The sequence below is a fragment of the Nicotiana sylvestris genome, chromosome 2, assembly GCF_000393655.2.
Source record: "Nicotiana sylvestris chromosome 2, ASM39365v2, whole genome shotgun sequence".
NCBI classification, from domain to species: domain Eukaryota; kingdom Viridiplantae; phylum Streptophyta; class Magnoliopsida; order Solanales; family Solanaceae; genus Nicotiana; species Nicotiana sylvestris.
This window is the reverse complement of record NC_091058.1, coordinates 134,762,070-134,773,755: the sequence shown is the minus strand read 5'-3', so window position 1 is coordinate 134,773,755 and position 11,686 is coordinate 134,762,070. Positions and strand designations below refer to the sequence as shown.

The following is an 11,686-nucleotide window of genomic DNA, read 5'->3' as shown; positions in this document are numbered from 1 at the left end:
AATAGCATGCAATAAGTAAACGAGAACCATTCCACGTTTAATATCTTAACGGGGTGGGAAAGGGTAGATATGGATATGATGACCACGCGATAATGTCACTTGTATCCCCTCATCAAGGAGTGATTACCGGATATTGTGTGGGGTGATCCATATTATTTATACACCTAGGACCCCCTTTCCTTTGTTTTTTTTTCGTTTCTTTGTTTCTTTGAAATTTCAAAGTGTTTCTCTCAGCCTTCTTTTAATTCTTCCCAACTTTGTTTATTTGTAACCATTATGTGAAAACTCCTCTTACTTGAAGTTTTATTTGCCTACGTGTCGTTTGCGCTTAAAGTCACAATAATTGTTTGGCCGAGAACCACACTGGTGGATCCTGAGGGGTGCCTAACACCTTCCCCTTGGGATAATTTCAAGCCCTTACCCAATCTCTAGTTACTCAAAACAAACCCTTTGTAGTGTCCTAATGCACTATAATCATTAGGTGGCGACTCTCCAATTCAAATCCAATTCCCAAAGGGGAACGAGTTGTCCTCCCAAATGTCCTAAACTCGATTTCGCGCGAAAAAGGTGGCGCGACAGCATGGCGACTCTGCTAGGGATATACTTTTAGGCTTTTACTATTTCAAATTATTACTGTGACTTTACATTTCTTATGTGCCTTATTTTATTGATATCTTTAAGCATTTAATTCCCTCTTTTACTGTAAAAACTAACTTGCCTCTTGTTTCTTTCCTTTGTTTTTTTTCACTGCTTTCCTTTACTGCACTCCTTTATTGTTGTTTTAAATTATTGTAATTATCACTTTATGAACGTACAAATATGTGACAACTTGTTTTAATTATTGCATAAGCATGCTTTCAACATCATCTTCCACTCGTACCATAGCAACGCTCATAATAAGTGGTTGCGCTCTTCCGATATTATCACCCTTTAAATTTGGCAAAGGCATATTTACGTTAAAACCCGTCGATCAACGGTGTAGTCGACGGTTTCGTGCCTTTCTCTCTTGAGTTGTCCGCTCAAGGGTACCAGTCTAAAAACCCCATAGAAACCTTACTCTGTTTAATTGTGCATACATCATGGTCAAACCTAGCTGAGTCAGTTATGTTGTCCCCATAATGACTGTTTAAGATAGCCTTATCCAAAGTCCACTGGGTTTCCCAAAAACCCAAACGACACTATCATGTTTTGTGCATTTGTTTGGAGAACTAAATGCTTTTATGCCAATTATTGGTATTTAATAGTCGAATCTGGTGAGGGTAAGGGCCTAACCCTTTTGTCTTGCAGAAACATGAGGCACGAAGTCCCCCAGAATCGGCATAGTCACAAATATCCACCCAAGGATGCTAAGTTGGTGGGAGAATCTTCATTCAAGTGATCAGACTCTTGTCCGGAAATACCTAGGAAATCTACCTTCCCTCCTGGAGGTCCAACCCAACAACAAAATCATAGAAGCTGCTACTATGTTCTAGGATAGGGATAAGTCTGTGTTTCACTTCGGAGAGATTGAGATGACACCCTTGCTAGAGGATATAGGAGGATTGGCTAGTATACCATGGGAGACCCCCAGTTTGTTAATGCTGGAAAATCGCAAGGGTAGAGGTTTTCTCAAAATGATGGGCCTAAAGAAGAATCCAGACTTGACATGTTTGAAGGAGTCCTACATTCCCTTTGATTATTTGTACGAGAGGTACGGTCATAGCAAATCCTACCATACATATCCGGATGAGTTCGCCCTTACATCGTTGGGGCATATTCATCGAAGGGTCTTTGTCTTCATGTTCTGCTTCTTGGGAATGATAGTGTTTCCAATGAAGAAAGCAAGGATCCACACCAGGCTAGCCATGGTCACCAAAACTTTGATGGAGGGAATTGGTGGACAACCATTTAGCATAGTGACCATGATTATCGCAGAGATATATTGAGCCTTGGAAAAGTGTCAACAAGGAGCCTCACACTTCGAGGGCTGCAACTTGCTACTCCAATTCTGGCTCATGGAACATCTCCAAAGGGGTGAATATAGGCAAGAGATTCAGCGTAGAGATTGGGACGATCATATAGTCTTCCATCAATAAGGCGAATGAACTACATGCCCAACATGTTTGCTCAGCCAGAAGAAACCAAGGGATGGGTGGAGCTATTTGAAAATCAGACTGAGGATCAAATATAATGGATGTTCGAGTGGTTCCCTACTGAGGAGTTCATCGCCCGATCCAGGGACGCGCCATTTCTGATACTGATCAGTTGGAGAGGAACCTACCCTTATATCCCTCTCCGGGTTATGAGACAGGCTGGTAGGAAACAGGTTATACCAAAGGTCGACAAGATGAGTCATTTCTGGGCTGACTTCCAAGCTGATGACAGTCCTTATAAGTGCCAAGCTCAGCATATGTGGCATTACAAGATCATCATGGGGATAGATACTATCGAGCCAGACAGATACCATGTTGGTTGTACCCCATACTATTCAAGATGGATGGAGAACACTAACAATGATTTGGGCCAACTTGGGTTTGTTCGAGGTTACAAAATCATCGATGAAAGGGCTGAAGCACAGGTCAGATACAACCAACTGCGCAAAAGAATTCGGGAATGTGAAAGCGAGCACCATTAGATTCAAGAAGCCCACCAAAAACTGATTGAAGAATGGAAAGACATGGTTGTCAGTGCCAACAAGCGATTAGGATACCTGGAACGAGGTTTAGTGGAGCTGGAAAGGAAGTTTCTTAAGAGGATCAAGGACTACAAAAATGTTGAGGGAAATGAAGGTGGACACTTGGCCAGAGCCTACCTGTTGCTGGGACTTTGCGAGCTGGTGAAGCTGTTCGATGGAGCCAAACATGCTGAGTCTGGGGAAGGTCCTTCTGGGATCAAATAGATAGGAATTTACCCTTTTGTTTTATGAATGTAATAAGGTCAATGGCCATTAGTGACATTTTTATTTTATGTTATTTAGTGTCGTTTTGGGATTCGTCTTATTTTTTAAAAATGAGGCATTTAGTATTATAAGTTCTCCAAATCAACTTGTCGCTAGGCCTACCTCGGGCACAATGAGGCTCCCAAATTAGGACACAACTTACATTCTTGTACTACGTGTTTAAATATCGTAACATTTCTTTTCATAATCCTCACAGACTTGTTACCTTTTGTTTTTATTTTTTTCCCCTCCCCAAGGTTAGTTCGTGCTCTGGCATCATCATCATATTCCATAAAATCCAAGGACCCTCCACCCACTCCTCCTCCTAGCCCCGTCAAAAACAAGAACAAAGGAAAGATGGAAGATTTGAACAACACCAGAAAGGAAAACTCAACTGAACGGGTAGAGGTCACTCATGGTACTCTGGTTCCTAAGGAAAGTGCATCCTAGTTTGAACAAAAGCTATTGAAATTCCAAGAAGAGCTTGATCACGTCCGGAACTTGGCGAGCCTATCATTTTCCCTCACCACCCGGATGTCAATTTTCCTAACACTTAGAACCTTAAACCTCCACAAAATATCCCAAAACCACAAAACCATCCCGCACTTCACCACCACTGCAACACCTGTCATATTTCCAACAATACTCCACTGCTCATCCCAGAACTGGTAAACTTCACAAATGACCATTTCCACACTCATAACACCCCCATCTACATGGAAACCATGTCGCACTCCGCCCAACCCATTTCAAGCATACCCGAGCCTAATGATAAAGACTCACTCATCAGGAGTCTGGCTGAAGAGCTTAAGAAGTTGACTAGCCGAATTCAGGGCATCGAAGGAAACAAAGGAATTGAGGGGATAAACTAAGAAGACCTCTGCATACAACCCGATGTTGAACTACCCGAGGGGTACAAACCTCCGAAGTTCGAGATGTTTGATGGTACAGGAGATCTAGGTTCATTTGAGAACATACTGCGACAAGCTGGTCGAAATAGGGAAGGATGAAAGGATCCGCATGAAACTCTTCATGAGGAGTCCAAACGGAGATGATCTATCTTGGTACATTAGCCAAGATACGAAGAAGTGGTCGAATTGGGTAAGCAGGCGTCCGATTTCAGGGACAGGTTTAGGTTCAACACAGAAAATGCACCAGATGTGTTCTACATCCAGAACCTAAAAAAGAAACCCACGGAGACATTCCGCGAGTATGCCACTCGCTGGAGGTCAGAAGCTGCTAAGGTAAGACCGACTCTAGAAGAAGAACAAATGAACAGGTTTTCGTCTGAGTTCAAGACCCACAGTACTATGAAAGGTTGATGCTGATTGAAAGCCATAAATTTTCCGACATCATCACGCTAGGTGAGAGGATCGAGAAAGATATCAAAAGTGGTATGGTCACAAACTTTGAAGCTTTGTAGGCTGCCAACAAGGCTCTACAGTCTGGTGGCACGACCAAGAAAAGGGACGTGAGCACCGTGATGGTTGCAAGGAGAACCAAGTCTCCTATCAAATACCAAACCTACCCGATGCCTCCACTCCCATATCAACCTACCCCATATTACCAAATACCCTCGCCCTCTTACCAAACTCCACCACCTACTTACCAATCACCTCCACCTCCCACATATCAGCCTACTTCACCCAGATATTCCTAACCCGCACATGTCTACCAAGCCTACAATACTCAACCCTCTCACTATCAATCACCTTCCACTCGCCAAAACATTCCTAGACCCCGACCAAATTTCGAACGCACATCTCCCAAACAATATACCGCCATTGCCGAACCAATTGACCAGCTGTACGAAAGGCTTAAAGCTGCTGGTTATGTCACCCCATCCCCACTATAACTCTTGAAAACCATTCCCAATGGGTCAATCCTAATAAATCTTATGCATACCATTCCGGCATGAAAGGGCATACCATTGACGAATGTTTCTCTCTGAAAGATAAAATCCAAGCAATAATTGATAAAAAGATTATTATGGAAAAGGAGCCCGCTTCTAATGTTCACAATAACCCTCTACCAGACCACATGGGTGGAGGCGTTCACATGATTGAAATAGAGGATGACTGGGACCCCAATGGGTCAATAGGTTTGATCACAGAAGGCGACAATCCAAAGAAACCAACAGTCACCCTTAATCCGATTGTAGTCTAGATTCAGCCTTCTGGGGACACTAAGGTGAACATGTCCATAACACTTGAGTTTGAAATACCATCCTCTACAAAGATGCTAGCACTGATCGAGGTTGAGTTTAGGTCCCCGGAAAATGTACTTGAACCATTTGAAGTTGCGGTCTTGCCTTCCAAAATACAGGCTCCATTCAGAGTAAAGGTGCCCATTCCAGTAGCAATGTCGGCTATAACGCCCTTCCATACAAATGCTATACCTTGGGACTACACAGCCGAGGCAAGAAGGAAAGGGAAAGCCAAATCCGGAGAAGCAGTCGCGACATAGGGTATGACAAGAACCGATAGAGTATACACCCTGGAACATTTGGCTAAATCAAGCAAGCAGGACTCTGGACAGCCAACCATCACTGAAGCTGGGCCCGATGATCTCTGGAGAAAAATACAAGCAAAGGAGTACTCAGTCATCGATCAGTTGAACAAAACACCGACACAGATCTCTATCCTAGCTTTGTTGCAATGCTCCGATGTACATTGGAACGCCTTGTTGAAGGTGCTGAGTGAGGCATATGTACCGAGAAACATCACTGGAGGAGAAATGGCAAACATGGTAGGGAAGGTATTGGAAAGTCACCAAATCACATTTCATGAAGATGAGTTGCCACCAAAAGGGTTGAGTCACAACAAGGCACGGCACATCACTGTGTAATGCGAGGATTATTTCATAACAAGAATCTTGATTGATGGTGGGTCCAGCCTCAACATTTGTCCGTTGGTGACACTCAGGACATTGGGAAAGAGGTTGCATGAGATCAGAGATGGGGCCATCAATGTCAAAGCTTTCGATGGTTTCCAAAGGTTCACTATTAGGGAAATTAGCTTGTGTTTGCAGATGGGGCATACTTAGTTTGACGTCGAATTTCAAGTAATAGATATGTCAGCATCTTACAACTTGCTTTTGGGATGGCCTTGGATTCATGTCGCTGGGGCAGTAGCATCGACCCTACATCAGGCAGTGAAGTTTGAGTGGAATCACCAAGAGGTGGTCATTCACGGCGACGGTAGAAATTCCATATACAGTCGCCAAACCATCCCAGCGATCGGAGGTAGAAGAAAGATAGGCGAAGAGACCTATCACCACATCGAGCGAGTAAACGCCGTTGATAAGGAAAAATGGTGGGACAACAAAATTGAAAGCATATTGAACTGGAGCAGATATGAACCTGGCAAGGGACTTGGCAAGAACCTCAAAGGAATCGTCAAACCTATCAAACTGAAGAAGCATGGCACCGCTTTCGGTCTGGGATACTAGTACACTAGGAAAGAGTTCAACAACTGGTTGCCACCATGGCGCGGCCCTTATTACCCACTGGAGCATCCAATACCATATTTGGAACAGACTTCCTAGTCAGCCGATGTTATATATGGGTCGGAAGAAGAGGAAGCACTGGCAGCAATGAGGAATTTATTCGTGGAAGACGACGACATGGATTGTTGTGTCATTTTCAAGGAGGAAAGGGAGGAAGGACCTTCTATAAAAGTTGTAAGCCGAGGAGCATGCCTCAATAATTGGACCATCAGAACCACCAGAGCTCGGAAAGCCTCGGGGTAGCAAGGCTGAACAAAGCATCATGCACTATCTTTCATTTTTGCTAGTTGATTTTCCTTTCGCATTTTTGAATTTTCGCAATAAGATCTTCAATATTCAAAACAGTTATGGAATTTAGCAAAGCATTTCAATTTTACCTATAAATCTTACTCTTATTATTTTTCTCTCATTACTTTGCTCATATAGCATTACTATTACTTATCTTGATGAACCAATGACTGTGACATGCAATGACACGACGCAACAAACGGACATAGATTCAGAGGAAGATAACATAGCAGAAGAGATTGTTAAAGAAGTTGAAAATTTTGAGAACAGACCTAAGTCCAACCTGGATGAGACCGAGGTTGTTAACCTGGGAGATGCAGAGAACGTCAAAGAAACAAGAATCAGTGTCCACTTATTGGCATTAGAAAAGAAGGAATACACAAAATTTCTAAGGGAATATGAAGACATATTCGCTTGGTCGTACGATGACATGACTGGTCTGAGTACATCTATTGTGGCTCACAAAATGCCAACCGATCTGACATGTCCACCGATAAAGCAGAAGCTCAGAAAGTTCAAGCCTGACATAAGTTTGAAAATCAAGGAAGAAGTCACTAAGCAAGTCAAATCTAAGGTTCTCAGGGTAGTAGAATATCCGACACGGTTAGCCAACATCGTGCCAGTACCGAAGAAGGACGGGAAGGTCAGGGTCTGTGTCGACAACCGGGATCTCAACCGGTCAGTCCAAAAGACGACTTTCCCTTGCCAAACATACACATCCTAATTGACAATTCCGCTAAGCACGAGTTGCAGTCATTCGTGGATTGCTTTGCTGGGTATCATCAGATCTGGATGGATAAAGAAGACACTGAGAAAATGACTTTCATTATGTCGTGGGGAATGTACTGCTAAAAGATGATATTGTTCGGGTTAAAGAATGCAGGGGCCAGCTACATGAGGTCCATGACTACTATTTTCCATGATATGATACACAAGGAGATTGAGGTGTATGTAGATGATGTCATCATAAAGTCCAATAAAGCCACTGATCACATGGAAGACTTGAGGAAGTTCTTCAACAGATTGAGAAGGTACAACCTGAAACTGAATCCCGTGAAATGTGTATTTGGGGTTCCTGCCGGAAAACTACTTGGGTTTATTATAAGTCGCCGAGGGATAGAACTGGATCCATCAAAGCTCAAAGCTATTCAAGGACTGCCACCGCCAAAGAACAAGAAGGACGTAATGAGCTTATTGGGGAGACTCAACTACATCAGCCGGTTCATAGCTCAATCTACTGTCGTCTGTGAGCCAATCTTTAAGATGTTGAAGAAGGACGCCGCTACCAAATGGACTGATGTCTGCCAGAGGGCCTTCGATAGAATCAAGGAGTACCTGTCCACATCGCCAGTTTTGGTCCTACCCGAGCCAGGTAGACCCCTATTACTCTACCTTGCAGTGCTAGATGGAGTGTTGGGTTGTGTTCTCGGGTAACATGATGAAACGGGGAGGAAGGAGCAGGCCAGCTACTATCTTAGCAAGAAGTTCACCCCATACGAGGCCCGGTATTCTCTGCTAGAACGCACCTGTTGTGCTCTGACTTGGGTAGCTCAGAAGTTAAGGCATTATTTCTGTGCCTATACTACGTATCTCATATCAAGGATGGATCCGTTGAAGTACATCTTTTAGAAGACCATGCACACTGGCAAGCTAGCCAAGTGGCAAAATCCTGCTGAGTGAATTCGACATTGTCTACGTGACTCAGAAAGCGATCAAGGGACAGGCTTAGGCAGATCATCTTGCCGACAATCCCGTGGATGGAGAATACGAATCCTTAAAGAAATATTTTCCTGATTAAGAGATATCATTCATAGGAGAAGACATTGCAGAATACTATGATGGTTGGAGAATGTTTTTCGATGGAGCAGCAAATTTCAAAGGAGTTGGCATAGGAGCAGTCCTAGTGTTAGAAACCGGTCATCATTATCCAATGTCTATCAAACTCAGATACCTTTGCACCAACAACATGGCTGAGTACGAGACCTGCATCTTGGGACTCAATATGGCCATTGACATGAACATCCAATAGTTGTTAATGATCGGGGATTCAGACTTGCTTATACATCAGGTCCGAGAAGAATGGGCAACCAAGAACTCCAAGATACTCCCTTATCTGCATCATGTACAGGAGTTGAGAAAGAGGTTCACAAAGACAGAGTTCCAGCATGTTCCCAGAATCCAAAATGAGTTTGTCGATGCATTGGCTACCCTATCATCCATGATACAGCATCCATATAAGAATTTCATTGACCCTATTCTAGTAAAGATCTACGATCAGCCAGCTTACTGTGCTCACGTCGAGGAAGAAATGGATGAAAAACCTTGGTTTCATGACATCAAGGAATATTTGGCGAAAGGAGAATACTCAGAGTTTGCAAACCCTATTCAAAAGCATACACTTTGAAGATTATCCAACAATTTCTTCCACAGCGGAGGAATCCTGTACATGAGGACTCCTGATGAGGGATTACTAAGGTGTGTTGATGCAAAAGAAGCATCTAAATTACTAGAAGAAATCCATGCTGGAACCTACGGGCCACATATGAATGGTTTTGTCTTAGCCAAGAAGATACTCCGAGCTGGTTATTTTTGGATGACTATGGAAATGGACTGCATCCAGTATGTCCGGAAGTTCCACCGCTGTCAGATATATGCAGATATGATAAAGGTGCCTCCGAACGAGCTTAATGCAACAAGATCACCATGTATGGACCAATCCAAAGGGAAATTCTCTCCCAACTGGCAGGGTCCATACATGGTTCACCGGGTCCTGACAGGAGGAGCCCTCATACTTGCAGAAATGGACAGAGAAGTTTGGCCAAAAGCTGATCAATTCAGACGCAGTCAAGTGATACTATGGGTAATCCTTATATGATGTAATTTGAACTACGCATGACCTGATTCCCCCCGCTATTGGAAACTGGGGCAGAATTTTGAGGAGGACCCTCAGAATTCTGAAGTGATTTTAGCCATTCGCCGCGAGCAGCCATCAGAAGCAGTAACCCAGTAAACTGGGGCAGAATTTTGAGGAGGACCCTCAAAATTCCATAACAAGAAAGGATGCAATGTCTTGGACCACGTCGCGTGTCGTTGGTTCATCTAAAAGAAATTATCATTAATTATGCATTTATATTTTTTCTAAAATCATGCATATGTATTTCTGAAATCGCTCTGTTTAGCAACGTTACTGCAATAATACAGGCAGTATCACCAGATCAAAGCCGAGCAGGTCAAGCAAAGTCAGCGAGGATACGAACTAACTTTTCCCCTTTACAAAACTCACGATTTTCTTTGGATGCAGGCACCTGAGTTGGAAAATCATCGAATATACTATACACTCATACTAATCAGGAATTCACAACTGCTACCCACACAATAGTGTCCCCGGCAGGCACAATATCCCCAGCAATCACGATACCGCAATCCGCTATCAGCTAAGAAAACTCTATTGCAATTTGCCATTTTTACTTCCTACATAAGGCTACCATTCTGCCTTCCGAGGTTAAGCTCTACCTCCATCTGCATTCTTTGCATTGCATAAGGCTATTATTCTACCTTCCGGGACTAAGCTCTGTCTCCATCTGCATTCTCTACATCACATAAGGCTACCATTCTGCCTTCCGAGACTAAGCTCTGTCTCCACATGCATTCTCTGCATCGCATAAGGCTACCATTCTGCCTTCCAAGACTAAGCTCTGTCTCCATCTGCATTCTCTGCATTGCATAAGGCTACCATTCTGCCTTCCAAGACTAAGCTCTGTCTCCATCTACATTCTCTGCATTGCATAGGGCTACCATTCTGCCTTCTGAGGTTAAGCTCTACCTCCATCCGTATGGCTGAAATATCGTCGCTTCATTTTCACCTTGCATCGGCTGAAAGATCGCCACTTCATTTACACCTTGCATCGGCTCAAAGATCGCCACTTCATCTTGCATCGGCTGAAAGATCACCACTCATTGCATTTCATTAGCTGAAAGATCGCCACTTATTGCATTTCATTGGCTGAAAGATCGCCACCCTACTGCATTTCATGGGCTTAAACATCGCCAAATTATCCGAGGGCATCATTGTTCAGAGTCACCATTTGCATAGCCCGAGAACACCACGCCATGGCCCGAGGATCCATTTTAATCTTTTGCATATCATTATTCAAAGACATCATGGTTCGGAGGCATCATTTTCATAGCCAGAGAGCATCATTTCATGGCCCGTGAATCCTTTATTATACGCTTCATGGCCCAGGACATCATGGTCCAAGGACGTCATCCTAACCGTCTAAAGACAACATTCATGGTCCAACGTGAACTTGCATCATGTTTAAATTTACGCATAATATACGCTTGTATTGCTTATTTGCAGGTAAACCGACTAGCAACGGCCGTCTCAGCAGGAGCGATCCCTCTCCCGTTCCTGCAGCCTAGTAGACTTTGACCATCCATCTCAACCTAAATATCTCGTACGTTTTTTGAAAAAATCTCCATCGGCATATTTCGCTGACGGATCCTGAACTACATATGGCCTGATTTCTGTAAGACCAGGGATGTGTAGGCAGCTCAGGAACTAGAGCACGGTCGGATTCTTCAAACCATTTCATTCGGTCAAATTGGCCATCATATCTTTACCCGACAAATCTTTCATCCTTCCCGGGTAAAGAGGGGCAGTTGTTGATACCCAATTTTTCCCTGTATATTTTATATATGAAAAATACTTTCAAAACATCCTATGTATGCACACATAAGTATATCCAAATGTTTTAGTATTTTTCCTAATTTTAAAAGATTTTTTAAATCAATTTATTGCACTATTTTAGCAGTACAAAAACTAATAATTATTTCTAAAATTATCATTTTGGTGAATAATTTATTTTATTCTCATATTTATACCAAAACATAACTAAGGTAATTTTTACGCATTTTTACAAATTTATTTAGTATTTTTAAAGCTAAATTGCATATAATTACAATTTTAACCTA

At 42.9% G+C, this 11,686-nt stretch overlaps 1 protein-coding gene across 1 annotated transcript; it reads left to right on the top strand.

Moving 5' to 3' along the window:
- The first annotated feature begins 7,705 nt into the window (after positions 1 to 7,705).
- On the top strand, positions 7,706 to 8,741 carry LOC138885637 (uncharacterized mitochondrial protein AtMg00860-like). The gene is made up of 2 exons (XM_070166606.1): positions 7,706 to 8,084; positions 8,527 to 8,741. The coding sequence occupies exons 1-2, from the start codon at positions 7,706 to 7,708 to the stop codon at positions 8,739 to 8,741; spliced, it is 594 nt and encodes a 197-aa protein (XP_070022707.1).
- Positions 8,742 to 11,686: the final 2,945 nt, after the last annotated feature.

Coding starts and splice junctions, on each gene's coding strand:
- LOC138885637 (XM_070166606.1), top strand. CDS start 7,706: ATGGAAGACTTGAGGAAGTTCTTCAACAGATTGAGAAGGTACAACCTG. Junction 8,085..8,526: donor TTTGGTCCTACCCGAGCCAG/GTAGACCCCTAT, acceptor TATCATTCATAG/GAGAAGACATTGCAGAATAC.